This window comes from Molothrus aeneus, chromosome 7, assembly GCF_037042795.1.
Source record: "Molothrus aeneus isolate 106 chromosome 7, BPBGC_Maene_1.0, whole genome shotgun sequence".
NCBI classification, from domain to species: domain Eukaryota; kingdom Metazoa; phylum Chordata; class Aves; order Passeriformes; family Icteridae; genus Molothrus; species Molothrus aeneus.
Window position 1 is genome coordinate 2,458,709 of NC_089652.1, and position 20,249 is coordinate 2,478,957.

The 20,249-nt window shown below is 52.1% G+C and overlaps 1 protein-coding gene across 1 annotated transcript; it reads left to right on the forward strand.

The window, feature by feature from the left end:
• Positions 1–344: 344 nt before the first annotated feature.
• Positions 345–19,583, forward strand: LOC136558693 (uncharacterized). Its single transcript, XM_066553323.1, is given in 11 exon segments — positions 345–385; positions 3,212–3,399; positions 13,319–13,434; positions 15,654–15,743; positions 15,995–16,094; positions 16,184–16,308; positions 16,448–16,638; positions 16,957–17,066; positions 17,404–17,545; positions 17,919–19,441; positions 19,444–19,583. Coding segments are annotated over 11 exon segments (2,673 nt in total). The 3' UTR covers positions 19,491–19,583.
• Positions 19,584–20,249: the final 666 nt, after the last annotated feature.

Consider the following 20,249-nt stretch of genomic DNA (forward strand, 5'->3'; position numbering starts at 1 on the left):
TAAAAATTGGAAATAGAAACTGCTGAGAAAGCTGATGAGTACCCCTATAAATACCTGTAAGCCTCAACTACCGGTGTGCAGTTGGAGGGAAAGCTTCCCCCACTGTACCCGGCGCTGTATTGCTCATACTTTACCAAAATAATTAATAAATTGATTGTTGCTTGAATATTGGCCGAGTCAAGCTCCTTATTTGTAACACTAGGGACAGCGCTCCGTGGGTTCGGTGTCCCCGGGCGTGGCGGGCACCCAAGGGCGTGGCCGGGGCGTGGCCGGTGCCGGTGTCCCGGAGCCCCGCCCCGGGCGCGGTGCCGCCGCTGCCGCTGTTGCTGTTCGTGGTGTCGGGGATGTACGCGGGCAGGAAGAGGAGGAAGCCGGTGCCCAAGAGGTGGGTGCGTGGGAGCGGGCAGCGAGAGCCCGGCTGGGCTCCGGGAAGTGCCTGGAGCCGCTCTGGGGGAGCCAAAGGCGGCAGCAGCACGCTTGGGTTACTGGGTTTTAATCAGGGTTAATTGGAGCTAACGCGCTGCCGGCTCTGGCACGCTGGTGGGAGAGCAGAAATCCCAAAGATGCTCGTCCTGCGTGCCGGGGAGGAAGCTCGCCGCAGAGTTTGAGCCGCTTAGCAGTGATTTGCAGGCTGGGTTGTTTTTAATGCCCGCCTAAATCAAACGTGCAGCAATTAGTAATTACCAAAACACCTCGATTCCGTAATTATTTAATTACCACGCTGCTCAGTTGGTGTTGCATAACATCCCCCTCGGTGGCCCCGGTGTTTCCTGCCTCCCTCGTGCCTTCCCCAGCTCCCAAGTCCCACCAGCCTGTTTAAGCCCAGCTTTTCCAGGTGTATCGGTGCTAAAGGTGGGTATTTGTTTCTGGGAGGCTGTGGGGAAGGACATGGATGACCTGAGTCCAAGCCCAGGATGAAGGAGGGAGCATGGATACTTTAAACCTGTAGTGAGGTGACCCTGAGCCTCTCTTGGGTATTTAATTGGGAGCCCTGTTGTGGAAACATGAAGGATCGTTGTTTTGCCACAAACCTGTCTTCTGTTCATCTCAGAGTGGTGATTCCAGCCCGAGGGTTTGGGCTGGATTTGTGCATCTCAGGGTGCAGGAGAAGGTGTCTCTTTGGAGCAGAAGGGCCCTCGTTCCCTGGTTCTGCAAGGTCAGCCTTGGGAACGGGAAGAGATTCTTTTTCTCTGTGCTGGGTCAGATCTCGGAGCGGGATCCTGCTGGGAGCGGCCAGGCGGAGCAGGGCTGGTGGCAGTGGGACGTGACAGGGAGGATGGGCTGAGGGGCTTCTCCTTCTTACCTACTGCCAAAAACTGTTCATGAGAATGAGGAGACAATAGATCAGCCCAGGCAAGTCCCACTATCAGGAATAATCTCCCTTGGTACTTGCCAGCTTGCAGAAGGGATACACTTCCCCCCTGTTCCAGGAGCAGCTGGGGAAAAGCAAACCCCAGCAGCAGCACAGCCTTTGGGACTGGGAACTGAGCTTTCTGTCAGCACAGGGGCCACTGGCCTCACCATGACCCCCCTGGCACAGTGTGCTTCTTAACCAAAGGGAAGGGAAATTAAACAGGTTTGAAATGTCTAGAGCACGATGCACTGTTTCCATGAGGCATTTTCCTCACTCCTCTCAAGGCTGGCTGTGGAGCACCCTGTGTGCTGCAGCAGGGACGTGCAGGAACAGAGGTTTTGGGGTGTCCTCCTTGGGTCTCAGGGTGACTTGCTGCTGGCTGTGTCACCCTGTGTGCCTCAGCCAGAGGATTTTCAGTGTTTGGCCAGGCTATCCCAGTGGTTCTGTTATACCTCAGTGTTTTACCCACTGCTGTGCTTATCTCCCGTCTCATTTTCTCTTCTTTCTGTCTGTTTGGAGCTGGATTTGGATGGTGAGTGGCTAGAAGACTTTAAAGGATATCTGAGGAATCTCAGACAAATTTTTTTCACCCTTTTTTTTTTTTTCATCAAAGGAAACCTATTTTAATTTTTCTCCTTCCTGGTGCGTGACTGTGATTTCAAGAATGTTTCAGCTTTGTAAAAGCCCTGGTGCCAGTGTGTTTTACCCAGCTTGTGTGGACTAGTTTGGAGCTGGGTTGTGCCAGCCCCCCTTTGAGAGGGGATATCCCTCCTGATGCAGCTCTTACAACCCAGCAGGCTTGAGCTTTCTTGGGGAAATGCTGCAGTTTTCCATTCAGCCTTAAAAGAGACCCCTCAGTCTCTCCCTGAGCTGCAAATTCAACAGGCACTTCAGTGCATTTCATTTAATGCTCATTTCCTCTCGTGTCACATATGCGAGCAGCCCTGCCAGATGAGATTGGAGAGTGGTGGTAGAGGAGAGAGCTTAAATTGCTGCTAAACACTGGCAGATCCTGTTATCCAAAGCTCCTTCCTGAAGAGAGGCTGCCTGCAGAGAAGGAGTTTGTGGTTAGACAAATTACATCAAACCAAAGGAGCTGCATGTTAGGGGATGCAGCTGAGTGAGACACAGATCTGGGGGGGACTGAAGGGTTTGTCTTTGAGCTGTGAAATTCAGATTGGAATTAAAAAATGAAGGACACAGGGTGACATCCAAGATTTGTTAAAGTTATTAACTGAGCTCTTACTGCTGTGCTGGGGTTTTGGCTGGGGTGGGTGAAATAACTGCAGCTCACAGAGATGGGACCTCGTGTAGGCTTCAGGCTGCTCTCCTGGACACTGTTCCTTCTGCAGGCTGAGGGTTGCCCCTGGGGCCTAAGTTTGGCATCAAATGCTTGTTTAATTTGGAAATGCCCATCTGAAAGGGACAGAAATCAGAATATTGGAAGAAAACAAATCTTTTTTTGTTTTTTTAGGAGAGGCTCTTTTCACAGGGCAGTGCCCTAAATCACCCTATGTGATATCCCTTTCTTTAAGTTGTAGAATCCCAGAATGGTTTGGGTTGGAAGGGACCTTAAAACTCATCTCATTCTACCCCATCCCTGGAAGTGTTCCAGGCCAGGTTGTACAGGACTTGGAGCTGCCTGGGATAGTGGAAGGGGGTGGAACAAGATGAGCTTTAAGGTCTCTTCCAACCCAGACCACTCTGTGATTCTGTGATTTCTAAGAGGAGCAGTGTGTGTGTGTGCGCACGCGTGTAAAAATCTTAACCATTTCACTGCACCAAAGCCAGTGCTGGGCTTGAAAAGAGCCTGCTGGGCAATTCCAGTTTGATTAACCTCTCCTCTGCCTCTTGCAGCCCCAAAGCACCCCCTCCCGAGGGTGTGAAGTCCAACCCCTCCAAGCGGCACCGGGAGCGGCTGAACCAGGAGCTGAACAAGCTGACAGGGCTGCTGCCCTTCCCCGAGGATGTGCGCTCCAGGCTGGACAAACTCTCCATCCTCCGCCTGGCCGTGGGCTACCTGAAGGTGAAGAGCTACCTGAGGGGTGAGTGTCTGTGCTGGGAGGGGGGAAAAGCCCCTGGGATCAATCCCCACTGCACAGCTTGTGTTCCACTGTGACCGTGTTCACAGGGGTCCCAGGATGAGGGAAGAGACAAGGATCTGGCTCCATGTTTCAGAAGGCTTGATTTATTATTTTATGATATATATTATATTAAAACTACACTAAAAGAATAGAAGAAAGGATTTCATCAGAAGTCTAGCTAAGAATAGAAAAAGAAGGAATGATAACAAAGGCTTCTGGCCTGGACTCTCTGTCTGAGCCAGCTCACTGTGACTGGCCATTAATTAGAAACAACTGCATGAGACCAATCACAGATCCACCTGTTGCATTCCACAGCAGCAGATAATCAATGTTTACATTTTGTTCCTGAGGCTTCTCAGCTTCTCAGGAGGAAAAAATCCTAAAGAAAGGATTTTTCATAGAAGACGTCTGTGACATTCCACCCCAAGCTTTGAGATGGAAAGTTGTGTTTCCTGAAGGAAGCATGATGGTGAGTTACGGGAGCAGGCCCTCGGATGTTGATACTGTCAGGAAAATGTCACCATGGATGGTGGGAGACACTTGAGGACCTGCCCAGCAGCTGAGACCTCCTGCAAAGTTCCTCCATCTCATAAGCAGCCATCCTTTATGTCCAAAAAACCAGCCAGCCTTTATGTCCTTTATGTCCAAAACTCCTCCTGTGTCGCACTCCCAGCACCCTGTGGAGAAGAAGAGAGAGGTGGGTAAAGCATTGTGTCTTCTCGAACTGCAACAATGCCCTCATCTGACTGGAATGGCAATTTAAAATTCAATTCACCAAATAATTGAATGTTCATGATTTAATACATATTACATGTTCCCTTTTATTATATTTCATATTCTGTATTTCCTTATTTATTCTATATTTGGTATTCTTATATTTATTCTGTATTCCTTCTCTCTCCCTCCCATCCTCCCTATTCTTCTTCAGCCCTTTATTATTATTGCAGTTACAGCATGTTTAATAAATTTTAACATTATATATGGTGCAGAGCCTGGCTGGGGGCATCACCACATTCCCAGGAGTCACCAGCACATATGGATAGGGATGTGTTCCCTCTGCAGTGACTTGGGCCTGATGGAATGGGTGCTGGACACTGGGGAAGGCAGAGCATATGGGGCAGGAAGGCAACAGCAGCTTTTTATATTTAGAGGCTCCTATTGTGTCTTCTCCCCACTGCAGATTGGATAAACTTGGCTCCCTTGGTTTTTCCCTCATGCCCACTCCTCTGGGCTCTCCCAGGGCCCTCTCCAGCTGGGATGCTGGGCTCCAGGAGGAGACTCCTGTGCCAAACTCTCCAGATGGGACCAGTGCCTCCAAGCAGGAGCTGGTTCCCAGTGGATGTGCTCAGTGTGTGCTCTGGAAAAGCCTTTGGCATTGCAGAGGCTCTGGAGCCCTGTTCTACCAGGCCAATTATTCCCATCTGGCCACTTGCCTGTGATTTCCAGCTCCTTCCCCTTGTTCTGCCCTGAAGTTTATCTTGCATGACTTCAGATCATCCCAGATACATCAGGCTTGGCCTGGGTCTCAGGCGTGCCCAGATGAAGACTCGTGCCAGCTGCAGGTCACAGCAGCCTGCTGCTGGTGTGTCCTGTTGGGCATTTTGGGGGAATGTGCTGGCACCCCTTGTGCTCTGCTTTCTGCCTCAGGTTTGCTGAGGTCCTGTGCTTTGTGCAGGCTCTTCTCCTGCAGCAGGGAGAGCATGGCATCATCTGAAGAGCATCCCTCTCCTCTTCCCATCCACAGCCCAAGCCCGGCCTTATCTCCAGGCAGGACAGAGATGAATGTTTTGATAGAGTGGTAATTGCCTTATCTCCAGGCAATTGAGAGACCAATTGCACAGTGGGCTCAGGGCGATGCCCTGAGGCTCCTTTTCCCCTTGTGCTGCATTTCTCCAGCCCTAGAGTGGAGCTTCCATGTGTTGTCTGCATCGTGTCTGGCTGCTAACACCAGGAGAAATCTGAGAAGGGGCTTCCAGCCTTCTCCACCTTCTCTGGTATTTCTGAGGTGTGGGTGCTGTGTGCCTCTGGCTTGGGAACAGACCTGTTTAATGGGGTGTAGGAGCCTGGGGCAGTGTTTAGGGTGGGACAGAGCAGAGGACACTGTGACCGTGTTCACAGGGGTCTCAGGTTGAGGGAAGAGATGAGGATCTGACTCCATCTTTCAGAAGGCTTGATTTATTATTTTATGATATATATTACATTAAAACTACACTAAAAGAATAGAAGAAAGGATTTCATCAGAAGGCTAGCTAAGAATAGAATAGCAAAGAATGAATAACAAAGGCTTGTGGCTCAGACTCTCTGTCTGAGCCAGCTGGGCTGTGATTGGCCATTAATTAGAAACATCTAACATGGGCCAATCAAAGATCTACTTGTTCCATTCCACAGCAGCAGATAATCAATGTTTACATTTTGTTCCTGAGGCCTTTCAGCTTCTCAGGGGGAAAAATCCTAAGGAAAGGCTTTTCCATAAAAGATGTCTGTGACAGCCAGCCAGTGGGTTTGGGTGCTGGTATCAGTGCCTGCTTCCAAAGGGGATACAAGGAAAGGGACTTGTCTTCTGCATGGGATCCTGGTTTCTATTGCAGGGTAGTGACACACTGCATCATCCTTTGAGTCTGCTTTGCTTTTAAATATTCTCCTCTGTCTGTGCTTTAAGATAAACCAGACTAATTAGTAGTTTGCTGGAACTGCTAAGCCTCGGGCCTAGAGAGGGGAGCTCTGGGAGCTCCCTCCATGCCCCCAGGGGCTGATTCAGGGTGTGCACAGTGTAACTCCTCTGTGCCCCAGGGCAAACACTGCAGGTATTGCACAGCTCTCTGCTGCCTGGGATCTCAGCCTTCCCTGCACAAAATCAGGGGGCTCAGGGCTTGGTCTGCCCAGGCTGGGAGCAGTGCTGGGTAGCGGTGACAGCTCTGGTGCTATCACTGCCTGCCTCAAAGGCACTTTAAAGGTTTTGTCACTCGTGTAAACAGTGGCTGAACCTCACTGCCAGATTTGTGCTGAGCTCTGTCTGCAAACCAATTTGCAGTGGTTGCTACTTGGTCCTGTGTCTGACAGCCTCCCAGACAAATCTGGAATGACTTTGCTGATCCCGTCTCTTTGAGAGAGCAAGCGCCCAAGGAGACAAGCTGGTGTCTCTGTGGCCGACTGCTGTGATGCTCTGGCCTCTCTGTGGTGTGACAGGAGCCCCACTTGCTGCAAAGAGGGAGATCTCATAAAAGCTTGGATGGATTTTAGTGGCTTGGTAAAGCTCCAGCTAGCTGGAGAGCTGTGCTGGGGTTTGTGTCCTACGGTTCCTGTAGCAAAGGAAGCAGATGTTGGGATTGCAGATGTGGCTCTGCCAAGGGTGAGCAAGAAAATGGGGCTTAAAAATGCTCTCTGAGGTGGAGAGGGTGTGATTAGGAAATGTGCTGCCATGCCTCCTTCCTAGGAGAAGAGAGGATCACAGAGTCCCACACTGGTTTGGGTTGGAAGGAAGTTCATCCCATTCCACCCCCTGCCATGGGCAGGGACACCTCCCACCATCCCAGGGTGCTCCAAGCCCTGTCCAGCCTGGCCTGAAACTCCTCCAGGGATGGAGAACCCAAAGCTGCTCTGTTAATCTGTGCCAGGGCCTCACCACCCTCACAGGGAAGAATTCTTTCTCAGCATCCAACCTAACCCAATCTCTTTCAGAATCCATGGAAAACCCTGTCCTGCTGTGAGACCACACTCTGGAGTCTGGCAAAGCTTGAGCCATCCAACAGCTCCTAGCCAACAGTGACCAGTGGGCTGCCTCCCCATGCAGCTCACCTGGCTGGAGCAGGGGCTGGGCTCAGGGGGCCTCACCAGGTCCTTTCCCACCTCTGGTGCTGGTCTCACCACTTCCCTCCAGGGCAGCTGGCAGCAGGTCTCCCTGGGTAATCTCACTGCAATCAGCACTAAATTAAGCTTTTTTATTCATCTCCTCTTTGTTTGTTGTTACCAGAGCTGGCTGTTGGGCCAGAGCTGCAGGGGTCTGGGCCTGAACTAACTGAGGCAGTGAAAGGAGTCAAGCTCAAATCTGTCCCTGGGCAAAATCCTGCAGGACTGTGTGGGATGAAGGTTTGCAGCAGCAGGTTGGAGAGGCTGGTATGGACTTGGGGATGCCAGCGCTCCCCAGGGCACTTCTCTGCTCCTCAGAAAACGCTGAGTGACTTTTCCATAGAGTTTCTAATCTGTGGGTTTGGCATTTGTCTGTTTCACTTGGATGGCACGAGCCTTGCTCTGCTTGGCACCGTGCCTTTGTTCAACAGCTGAGGAGGCAAAGGTTGGTGCCAATTTGACAGGGTTTGGGATTGGATCCAAGAGAAAAATGGTTGTGTGTGTCTCGGTGTTGCTGGAAGAGCTCCTGGGTTTTGGATGCCGTCACCTCTGGAGCCTGTTCAAAGAGAAGTGTTTGCCATGGGTGAAGCTTGTCAACTCCCCCCAGTGTAACCCAGTCTGAGAGAGCAGGTCTGGCTCTGGGGTTGTTACCAATAACCTTTTCTTTTCAGCACCAAATCTATGCCAGAGGCAAGGGATGTGTTTTAGCCTCCGTAGCTGCCTTGTCACGTTTTCCTTTGGGAATGTGATGGGCAAAAAAGTTAAGAGATTAGATGACTTTGCCCCTTTGTCTTTCTTTCTCCTGCTGGAAGGTTTTCCTCCTTTGCAGGGTTTAGGAACCTCCTTGCAGAGGCAAGAAAGCCAACCCAGAGAGGGGGTGTGTGACTGTGTTCACAGGGGTCTTAGGTTGAGGGGAAGAGACAAAGATTTGACTCCATGTTTCAGAAGGCTGATTTATTATTTTATTATATATATTACATTAAAACTATACTAAAAGAATAGAAGAAAGGATTTCATCAGAAGGCTAGCTAAGAATAGAATAGGAAAGAATGAATAACAAAGGCTTGTGGCTCAGACTCTCTGTCTGAGCCAGCTGGGCTGTGATTGGCCATTAATTAGAAACATCTAACATGGGCCAATCAAAGATCTACTTGTTCCATTCCACAGCAGCAGATAATCAATGTTTACATTTTGTTCCTGAGGCCTTTCAGCTTCTCAGGAGGAAAAATCCTAAGGAAAGGATTTTTCATAAAAGATGTCTGCAACAGGGGTGCTCTTGGGGATGTATGGGGCATATCCTGATTCATTGATGCTGGAAGCTCCACTGATCCTGTCTGGCATCTTTCCTGGCTGAGTGAAAACCTTGCAGTCTTTGGGGATCACACTAGCAGCAGGAAACCTGCAGTGCTCTGGCTGGTGTTGGGGTTTGAAACAGAGCTGGATTTTTCCCTTCTGTCTTAAAAATTACACACAGCCTCTGTCACAGCACTTTGAAAATGTAGGTGATGACCACACTGCCCCAGCAGATGCCTGGGATTTTCCTGGTAATGCAGATGGCTTTTGCCATGGTCTTTTTCATAGAATTATGGAATCATTGAGCTTGGAAAAGACCTCTATGATCATCAAGTCCAACCATTAACCCAGCACTGCAAAGCCCACCACTAACCCACATCCCTAAGCACCACATCCACCTGTTAATTCCCATTAATTGTCCAAGATGCACTGCAGGAGATTGGAAAAAACTGGGCACAAACAGCAAAAGGGAATTGTCCTTTTACCCAGTTACTTTTGTTGTTGTGGGTATATTATAGATTGGATACATGTTGGACCTGTTTCCTTTAATCCCATTAATTTGTGGTCTCAGCTGCTTTGTGTGGGAGTCTGAACTGCTCCATTGGAAGGAGTGTGTTAAATGGGATGAATTAGCCAGCTTTTAATACAGCTTGTCACCTGCTTTGTGCTGCCTGGCAGCCACTGGGGGTCTCTTCCTCCTGCCAGCCACTGTTTACAGTCCATTTTAGCCATTGGCCCCTTGGAGACCTGGCTGCAGCAGGCTTGAGGGATCCATGGCTCCAGGTGGGATTCCAGAGGGTGGCATCTCCCCATCTTGTCTCAAGCAAGGGGCTGTTTCAGGACTGACCCCTCCCTCACATGAGGTTTCCTGTGTTGTAAATGAGCTGGGATATGGTTAAAACGTTGGGTTTTCCCTTCCAAGTCAAAAAGTGTAGGGGGATACAGTATGGGTAAATGAAGGTGGTATAGAATGTAATCTTATCCCCCAACGAGTTGCAGCTGGACCAATTACTAAAGATTAGGAGCAGGCCTGATCTTAACAGGCCACACCTGTAGCATGTAAGAGCAGTGGTATAAGAGTGGATTGGTGGGATCAGGAGTCAGATGATGAACCAGGAACAGTCAGTGCTTAGAGGAGCTGCATACAAGAAACATCGAGGAGTTACGAAACTCTGGCGATATGGAACCCTTGCACCATAATGATAATAAAACTCTTGATATATAAGACAACAAAAAAGTGACTGGGGATAGCCTCTGTACCCTTGGGGTTTCTCTTGGGATTGCTCCCAGTCCCAATGGTTCTGGGCAGTTTGGGTGAGGATGAGTTCAGAGACCTGTTTGGAGGAGGAGAGCCGCAGGAACAGCAGGGCCCCTGCTGCTCCAACCACCAGCACTTTGGTGGCAGACAACATCTCTTTGAGTTTCCTCCCCTCTCTCCATGCTCCAGACCTTCTCCCCAGGTCAGGTGTGTCCCATGGGAGACAGATTCTGGAGCATTTTTGAGCTCAGCTGTGCAGAAGTGGACTGCCCTGTGTTTGAGAGTAGGGGAAGTGAGCACCTCTGGTGGGAGATTAAAAGCCCCTTGCTAAGATCAGTGGGAGAGGTGAAGAAATTTTGCTGGACAGCCCAAAATGGGTATTTCCTGCTGGATTCTGAAAGCCACAGCAGCTCTCCCCAGCTTTCCCTGCAGATGCTGCTGGTGGACACTGGGAAAGAGCTGGAGACCAGATGCTCTCAGGATGTGCATGCTCTCAAAAAGTTCTCTGCCCTTTTAGAGCTTTATTTTGGGAGAACATGTTTCTTTTTGAAATCCCCTGCCAGCCTGCCTCATTTCAATGCTTTAGAGAGGAGTCAGCCCTTCAAAAGAAATCAAATTTTAAACGAGAATCGATGTTTCATTTTGAAACTATTAGGCTCCATGAAGTGCAAATTGAAGCCATGTGGTCCAGATGGGATTTTTTTCCTTGGGGATCACATGGCAATTACATGAGGAGGCTTTTTGCTTGGTGTCTCCAAGCAAAGATTCTGTTGAATCTCATCTTTCCCAACCTTTCCCAGAGGTCTCACACCCCCTGAGCAGGCAGGCCTGACAGCACAGGATGGAAAACAGCAGAGGCCGTGGCTGATGGACAAGGTGCTGCCTGAGCATCTCCAAGGAGTGCTGAAGGTTTGAGGGAGCAGGAAGAATCCCAGCTCTGGCAGCAATGGAGATGGAGGCTGACTCTGTTCCAGAGCACCCTCTGCACTGCTGTTTGTGTCACCTTGTGCAAGGCCTGCAGCTGGTTACCCTAACCCTGCTGTATCCATGCCCTGGATGATGAAACCTCCCTGGATGGGTGCTTGTTGGCACTCAGGCTCCAGGTGTAAATACATCCCAGGGATGCTTTCATTCCAAATTAGTTTTGAATTCAAACATGCCAATCCATCAGGTATGCTGCAGAGCAAAGTGTCCCAGATCAGCAGTTGCACGTGAAACTTCTTTAGATTCCAAATTGTTTTTGGCTTTGAACTTGGTGTTACCAGGGAAGAAACCAAACAAACCTTTAAAGCATTTCAGTGGTGAAGTGAGAACTTCTGCCATGGAGAAAACTAAATGTATGGTCTGACTTGGGATGGTTTGAGGTTCCTCCTCATATCCAGCATTCAGAGGATCTTTACCCTTTGGATCCAGCACCATCTGACACCCGGGGCTGAGCTGGGCAGGCAGTGTTCTCTGCTGGGATGTGAATTACACGGGGTATGTGAGCTCAGTGACACCTCAGGGAGCTGCAGGAGCTGCTGGTGGTGGTAGAGGTGGGGTGGTTCCTACACAGGAGCTGCTTTGAGCCTTTCTGTGATTTTATCTTTTTTTTTTTTTTTTTTTTTTTTTTTTTGGTGTGAGCTGGCACAAAAACCTGCCTTGAAAATCATCTTTTTGCTGGCAGCTGAGCTTGGATTGAGTTTTTTTCAGTGATAATCAGCAGATAAAGGATCATGCTGGAGATGTCCCTGGGAGCCTCTGTGCCCATTCCTGTTCCCTGAGCAGCTGGTTCTGTGGGAGTCCTGTGAGGTCCCACCAGCAGGGCAGCAGGAGCTTTCATGCTGGCTGCACCCAGGGGTGTTGCCTTGAAGGCATCCAGTGCTGAAGCATGAGGCAGCTCCTGAATTGTCAGAACTCAGGACATCACTCTGGCTGTCCTGAGCAGCCAAGGCTCCTGCCAGGGGTCTCAGAGACCCTGGCACAGAGCCCAAAATGCCTGTGGTTTTCATTATGACTTGTGGAGCAAATTACTAACTTTGTACGAAGATCAGCAAGCTACAACAGTTTAAGTAGGAGTAGAAAAGTAGATTTTAAAGTTTTTGGTATGGGAGTTCAAGAAGCAAGATGGAAGGAACTAGGTGTGTCCAGCCTTTGTCCTTCTTCTTCTTCTTGGCCTCCATCTTCTGCTGTGATGGTGGCACTTTTAGATTGGTTTAGAGTAGAAGCTCACTGTCTAACGTAGGCGATAGGCATTGGGAAGTAATTGTAAACATTGTACACATAGTTTTTAGTATAAAGACATACCACCACCCCAGGGGCAGGCAGAGTGTCTGGAACTGTCTTGCTGAGCTGACCTCAGCAGGGCAGGAGAAAATTTTTTATAGATAAGATACAATAAACAACCTTGAGACCGAGAAATGAAGAGCCCTGATTCCTTCTTCAAGCACTGAGCTAAGAAAAGAGACTTTCAAACTCTTCTCGGGGTCACTGTGGGCAGCTAGAGATCCCAACAGGTGAACACCACCTGAAGAAGAAGGAGAAAGGCTGGACACACCCAGTTCCCTCCATCTTGCCTCCTGAACCCCCATACCAAAAACCCTAAAATCTACTTTTCCACCCCATGATAACTTCACTAATATTCTATTGAAACTGTTGTGGCTTGCTGATTTTCATACAAGGTTGGTAACTTGCTCCACGGGTCATAATCAAAACCACAGGCATTTTGGGCTCTGTGCCAGGGTCTCTGAGACCCCTGGCAGGGGTCTTGGCTGCTCAGGACAGCCAGAGGGATGTCTTGGGTCCTGACATTCTCCAGCCTGGGCAGCCCAGAAGCACTCAGCCCCCCCTCTGTCCTTTGCATCTCTGCCTCACACCGTGGCAAGAGTGAGGTTTCCCAGAAATGAGATCAAGCAGGGGAAAGAATCTCTTGGAGGAAGCCTCAGGCAAGCTGGGCATGGCTCTGTGAGTGGGCTCTGTGATGGTCACACCTTCCTCCATGCTGGGGCCCCTGGCACCCAGCAGCTGCATGAGCAGCCCTGGGGTGGGGAGGAGGAGCAGGAGGCTCCTGGCTTGCCTCTTCTGTCACAGACATCTTTTATGGAAAATCCTTTCCTTAGGATTTTTTTCTCCTGAGAAGCTGAGAGGCCTCAGGAACAAAATGTAAACAGTGATTATCTGCTGCTGTGGAATGCGACAGGTGGATCTGTGATTGGTCTCATGTGGTTGTTTCTAATTAATGGCCAATCACAGTGAGCTGGCTCAGACAGAGAGTCTGAGCCACAAGCCCTTGTTATCATTCTTTGCTATTCTATTCTTAGCCGGCCTTCTGATGAAACCTTTTCTTCTATTCTTTTAGTATAGTTTTAATGTAATATATATCATAAAATAATAAATCAGCCTTCTGAAAGATGGAGTCAGATCCTCGTCTCTTCCCTCATCCTGGGACCCCTGTGAACACCATCACAGCTCTTGCACACTGATTTCTTGCCTTCTCACTTGCAGCTACAGCTCCAAACGTTGGCAACTGCGTGGATCAGCCCAGACCCCCAGGAGGGGACAGATGGACGGAGCTGCAGGGTGACAGGGAGCTGTTTCCCGAGGGAGAGCTGCTGCTCCAGGTATGGTGCTGTGGCTTGGTCATTTGGGGTCTGCCCAAGCTGCTCTGGAGCTCGTGGTCCCATTTGTGGAGTGGGAAGAGACCCTGTTTTGCCCAGAGCTGCTTCACTGGGCAGATTCCTGCAGGGACTGAGTTCCTGGGGACAGAGACCAGTGGCACTGCCTGGCTGAGATGAGTCCAGATCCCCATTCCCAACGTTTCCTCTCATCCCACTGCAATTTGCTGCCCCTTTGATTGTGTTACATCTCATGGACACAAGCTCCATCCCAGCCAGGAAGTTCAGGGATGTCATATGGTGGTGTGAGGATGGATCCCTTAGTAGCTCCCAAGGTGCTGGCTTAGTTCATTATCTTTAGCAGAGGGCAAGAGGAGAATGTTGAGAGCAATGGGACAAAACATCCCCCAGCAACTCCTTGCCCTACCTGGGCCATGGTGTGAGCTCTGTAGGGATGAGTTCACAGCCTGCCTGGGATGGGAAAAGCCCAGCTTTGTAGGTTGTGGGGGAGAAAAGAAGAGCAGTTGGATGTTGGAAAACAGTGGTGGACAAAACCAGTGGGAAGTGAGAGCTTTGTAGAAAGGCCATGTGTGTCTCATCCAACAGCTGACAGTGAAGCTCAGAGCATGAGGGGCTGGTCAGTCAGCCTCCCACAGTGCTGCTGGTTGGGGCTGCCATTTGTAAATGTGAGCTGGACAGGCCTGGCATGGAAGGTCAGTCACATGGAAAGGCTGACTGCTGAACAAACATCTGGGCACATCAGCTGAGGAACATGCTCACTGGGGCTGCAGGGCAAGTCTGGCCAAGACCTTCAATCATTCCATGTTCTTGGCATCTCCTGTGCCTGGGCTCTCACAGAATCCCAGAATAGTTTGGGTGGGAAGGGACCTTAAAGCTCATCTTGTGATGAGCTGCCACGGGCAGGGACACCTTCCACTATCCCAGGCTGCTCCAAGCCCCATCCAGCTTGGCCTTGGAAACTTCCAGGGATCCAGAGGCAGCCACAGCTTCTCTGGGCACCCTGTGCCAGGGGCTGCCCACCCTCTCCAGCTCTCCTGTAGGCTTTCTAGGCCTTCAGTCCTCTTCTCCCACCTCTCCAAACACCAGCAGATGGATGCTTGGCTTTCTTTAAGCCTGGCTTTGGTCGCTTCAGGCCTGCTCCTGCAGAGCCCTCCAGGCAGCAGGCAGTGTGAGCAGACCCCCAGCAGGATCCTCCATGTGGGATTTTGGCGAGGCAGTGACTCCTGGGAGCTCAGTGTGGCTTTTGGCAGTGAATCCTGGATCACACGAGGTCCCCCACGGTCCCAGCTGTGTGTGAGTGTGATGGTCACAGAGGAGCAGCTGGATACCAGGAGGGAGCCCATGGCTGCCCCAGCATAGAGCTGCTCCTGAGCACTCCCCAGGGCTTTGGACTTGGACCATATGATGGCAATTTGTGGAGCCATCCACATCAGAGCATTGGCAGGCTGGGGTGATTGAAGGCATCTGGAGAGCTTATGAGGTGTTACTGTGACAGAAATCCCCCTGCTGAGCTGTCTGGTGGCTTTTTTTCCTCCCCACAAAGATCATTTTAAGCATATACTGTGATTTGCAGAAATCTCTGACTTGGGATCCCTCAGGGGGCTGCAGCACACAAAGGGAAGGGACTAGTCCCTCAGCAAGCTGGATCTGTATGCTGAGGTTTCCATTTAGGGTATTCTTTCCCTAATTTCTCTCCTTCCATTCACTAATAAATTAAACATATCACAGTCAAGAACAGGGGGCATGAGTTACTATCTAGTGCAGTGCTTTGCTTTTGGGGGAAATCAGCCTGAAATGGTCACCAGAATCATAGAATATCCAGAGCTGGAAGGGACCCACAAGGATGGTCGTGTCCAAAGCACAGCCCTAGGAGAGTGTAGCCATTCCCAGCTGGAAAGGAGGACTCCAGATCCTCCATGAAACCTCTCCTTAACTGGTCCCTCCTGATGCAGGAGCTGCCCTGCAGTGAGAGGGGGTTCCACGGGGGGTTTGGAGAAAGTGGTCAGTCCAGCTTGGGTCATTGCTTGTGCTGAGAACAAGAAACTCCACTGAACTGGATCTTGCATTGCTATCAAGTGCTGTCCTTCTTTGTGGGGCTCCTTGTTGGGAAAGAAGAATGCTGAAGAAACAGCTGGGGGATTTCGTCGTTCAGCAGCTGGATGGAAGCTGGGCAGAGTAAGTTTGGGCTGAACTTTTGCTTTCAGGCACTCAATGGATTTGTCATCGCCGTGACTGGAGATGGATACATCTTCTACATCTCCCCTACTGTGCAGGACTACCTGGGCTTCCACCAGGTGAGCACCGTGTTTTCCTGGCTGGAAACAGATGGATGCAGTCCTGGTGTGGGAAGGAGGTGCAGATGGAGAGCAAAGCTTCCCAAAGGGCACCAGCTCCTGTGGCAGGGAAAGGAGCTGGAGTTTGCCTGTTCTTTACACTCAATCCTGCACTTTTAGTACTCAGGAAGGGAAACCTTCTGCCTTGTCCTCCTCCTGACACCTCTGCCAGGCTGTTCAGGAGCAGACACTATTCTGTTTTGTCATTCCAGTCGGATCTCATCTACCAGAGCGTGTACGAGCTGATCCACGCGGACGACAGGGCCGCCTTCCGCCGCCAGCTGCACGGGGCCCCGGTGCATGCTGCTGACTGTGAGTGCCAGGCTGATCCTGCAGCAGTTCACTTGAGCAGCTCTGATCCATGAGCTCAGGAAAACTTCATTTTGCCTTTGCTTTTCCAGCTTTTCCCCCTGAGCAGCCGCTGCTTGCCGGCTCGCAGCACCTCCATGCTGAGAAGCAATCCTTTGTGGAGAGGAGCTTCACCTGCCGCTTCCGCTGCCTGCTGGATAACTCCTCGGGATTCCTGGTAATGCTGGGACACCCCTCTGCCCCCCCTGTGCCTGCAGGGTGTTCCCCCAGAGCCACTTGTGTCCGATAGGGATGAGAGCACAGCCAGTTCCCACCACCCTGTTTGCTTCACACCCACATTTTCTAATCCATGTAAGGCCTTGAATTTCCGTGGGCGCCTCAAGTTCCTTCTTGGGCAGCAAAAGTCACCAGCAGACAAGTCCCCAGTTGCTCTCTTTGCCATTGCCACACTCCTCCAGCCTCTCTCCATCCTGGAGCTCCGGACCAAAACGCTGATCTTCCAGACAAAGCACAAGCTGGACTTCACTCCCATGGCCTGTGATTCCCGGTAAGGCATCTCTCACTTTCCCTGTGGCAAAATTCTGGTGCTGGACAGAAAACTAGACCTGGTGGGGACAAGGAACACCTGACCTAGCTCCCATGGCCTGATGTATTTGTCCCTCCACTGCAGGCCCCCAGTAACACAGGGAGCAGGTTAACGGGGCACCAACACTTCTTGTCTGCTGTGGTTTGGGTGGTTTGTGGAACAGGGCATGCAGCTCAGCCTGGGGTGGAGCATTGCACCACCCAAAGTGGGGTCTGGCCTGTGGGGTGCAGCTGTGAGGGATGCATCCCTGGTGTCATTGCATTCCTATGCTGTTTCCAGGGGGAAGGTTGTCCTGGGATACACGGAGGTGGAGCTGTGCAGGAGGGGGTCCGGATACCAGTTTGTGCATGCGGCCGACATGATGCACTGCGCAGAACACCACGTGAGAAGTGAGTGCTGGGGGGCTCTTGGAGGGTATTTGTGGGGTCCCTCAAGGCTCTGGCCTGGCTGTACTATTGCTCCTTGGTGCTGTCTGTCCTGGGGCTGGAGCAGCTGTGACAAAGGCTCTTCCTCCTGGATGAGCAAGGTGCTCACTGCTTGGCACAGGTGAGATGGGACAGGAGAGATGGAGCTCCATGGGACAGGTGACACAGGACATACTGCATCTCCTGCCCCTGTAGCACGGCCACGAGGCAATACTCAACCTCGTGGCATCTTGCACATGTCATTTGTCTGCCCCCATGGAGGATCTCTGTCTGTGGCACTTCTTTTGTGTCCCTGCCCCAGTGATGAAGACGGGGGAGAGCGGGCTGACGGTGTTCCGGCTGCTGACCAAGAGGGGCAGCTGGGTGTGGGTGCAGGCCAACGCACGGCTGGTCTACAAAGGGGACAGGCCCGACTGCATCATCGCCCGCCAGCGAGCCCTGTCGTGAGTATTGCTGGCCCCCTTCAGCTGCTCTGGGCGTGGGGGGCTGCCCGAGGCACACAGAGGCCATGAAGGTGGAGGAAAGGGTAGGTGAGGTTGGCACTTTGCAGCATTTGTCCTCCTGTAGTGTGAGTGAAACGGCTCTGAGGAGGTGGTTGTGGACATGCTCCTGCCTGGGAGCAGCAGCCCTTCCTGAGCCATGCAGACCTCCCTGTGGGCTCCCCAGAGCCCTCTTGTAGCCAGCCCAATCCAGCTCCTTTTTCCTCTAGAAAAGCCAGGGCAGTGAGTTTCCCCCCTTGCTGTCAGAAGGGTGGTTTTGCCTGGCCTGGAGGAGCTGCTCATGCTGTTTCCATCCCTTTTTGCCTCCACACTGAAGGAATGAAGAAGGGGAGGAACATCTGCAGAAGAGAAACCTGCAGCTGCCTTTCAGCTTTGCCACGGGGGAAGCAGTCTTGTATGGGAATGCCCTTCCTGGGTTCTTGGACTCCTTCCAAGCCAAGGAGGAGTTGCAGGTGCAAGCAAACTCCAACTCAGAGCAGCGCTTGGTAGACCCCAACTCTCTCCTTGGGGCCATGATGAAGCAGGATGCATCCATATACACTTCCCACATGGATAATGTGCCTCAGTTGTCCCTGCCAGGTTTCATCCCTGAGCCTGATGGGCTGACCCGGAATGAGGACGTCAGCAGTGCCAAGGAGGAGAGCAACTCCCTCCTGGTCGTCGTTGAAACCCTCTTTGAGAAGAGTGAGGTGGATGGAAACGTCTGCCAGAGCCTAAACCTGGGCAGCGCAGAGCTGCAGCAGTGGGAGGAGGCTTTGCTCAGCCTGGGGGCAGAGGAGGAGCCACCAGCTCAGGGGCTTGGCCAGAGGCCGGGCACCAAGGTGACATCCTGCATGGAGCACATGCTCCTCGGGGAGGGTGCTGGAAAGAGCCTGGAGTTCCCACACTGCCATGAGGAAAACAGTGCTGTGGCTCACTTCCAGCGCTGCTGGGCAGCTGGTTCAGCATTCCCAGCAGAGCCCCAGGCAGCAGGCACATGGGGAGGCCAGGGGGCCATGGGCTCTGTTCCCTCTGAGGGCAGCTTTGCCCAGCCAGAGCAGCAGGTCCCGTTCAACCCAGCCAGGCCAGTAGCAGGGACTGTGCTGGGTGTCCCCATCTCCAGCAGCAAGTCCTCTGCAGCACTTCAGCTGGCAAACCAAGCACTTCAGGCAGAAACCACCCCCTCTGCTGCTGTGCATAACACTCTGCCTGCTGCTCAGAGCCAGCCTGGGTGCCAGCTGGTGGGCTCATTCCCGGTGCACTCAAACACCTTGGGGACTCTGTGCCACAATGTCCCTCTCCAGGCAAACCCAGCCAGTTGCCCATCGGAGGCTTCGCTGGCCGTAGCTCCAAAACAGCTGGAAGCTGCAGGAGCATACCTGGAGTGCCAGACTCTGCCAGGTGGCAGTCCTGAGAATCCCCCAGGGGCTGGGCTGTGGTTGCCACCCCCCTCCCAGTCTTTTCTTTGCCCTGCCCAGGGCTTGCATGAGTCCCTGTTCTCTGGGGATGGGAAGCTCTGTGATGTGGAGGTCGCTCTCCCTGCCCCCTTAGGAGCCAGGCAGCTGCCAGGGCATGGTGGCTTCCCCAAACAGCCCCTGGTAGCCCCTGCAGAGCCCAGCTTTTCCTGGGAGGGGGAGCAGGCAGTGCTCCGAGAGGACAAGTGGTTCTCACAGCTGTGGCTCCCGCAGGCTGGGGCAGCTCCTCAGAGGAGCCATGGAGCAGGGCCAGCACACCACAGTGGGCTCCAGCTGGGCTCCAGCACGGATCCCAGTGCCCACCAGATGGACTGTGTTGTGCTGTCCGAGTGCCAGTATGGAAACAGCCCTTTTAGGCATGAGAGCAGCTTCCTGAGGGATGCTGCTAAAACACCCCTTCCCCAGCAGCCAGGTGCTTTGCCTTGCCCCACTGAGAACCACCCTGGAGCACCCTGCTCCTCACCGGGCTTGGTTCCAAGGTGCTCAGCAGCTCTCCCTGTGAAGGTGGGTGCAGGAGCCCCCCCGTGCTCCGGGCAGGGCCCTGGCTGCCCATCAGTTCCCCTCTCAGCTGGGCAGCCCCTCTGTGCCTGTGAGATCCAGCTCAAGGTGAGGTGTGAGGGCTGCAGGACCTGAGGGGTTGCCTGGCTCCTGTGGAGGGAGCAAGGGGTCTGCCAGGGGTGCAGCCACACCATCCTTTGTGAGCAGCCTGGTTTGGAGCTCACTGTGAACCGGGAGCCCTATCTTGGAAAGCCACCAGCAGCTGTGAGCTCATACCTGCCAGTGGTGCCCCGTGCTCCCTGGTCTCTCAGGATTTTGTCTTCCAATGCTGTCAGGCAGTCTAAGATTCAGTGGTTTGTTCCATGAGGAGTCTTTCAGGGAGATGCAGCTGTGCCACTGGGGAGGCCTGCAGGCTCCTGGGGTCCAAGGAAGGACAGTGCTTGCTGGCACATCCATGTGCTTGGGGCAGCCTCTTGCAGATGGAGCTGCTGCCTCACAGACAGCTAGCACTGAACTGCTGTTTCTCAACAAAACAGCGTGGTCTCCTCATCTCCTGTGTTGGACCACCCTTGTCATGCTGCTATTTAGTCCCCTGCATCATCTCTGCCAGCCTGAGCCTCTTTTCCTCCTGTGCTCTCCATCTCCTCCAGAGACCATCCGAATCCTTTGGAAAAGATGTTACCAAGCACTTCAAG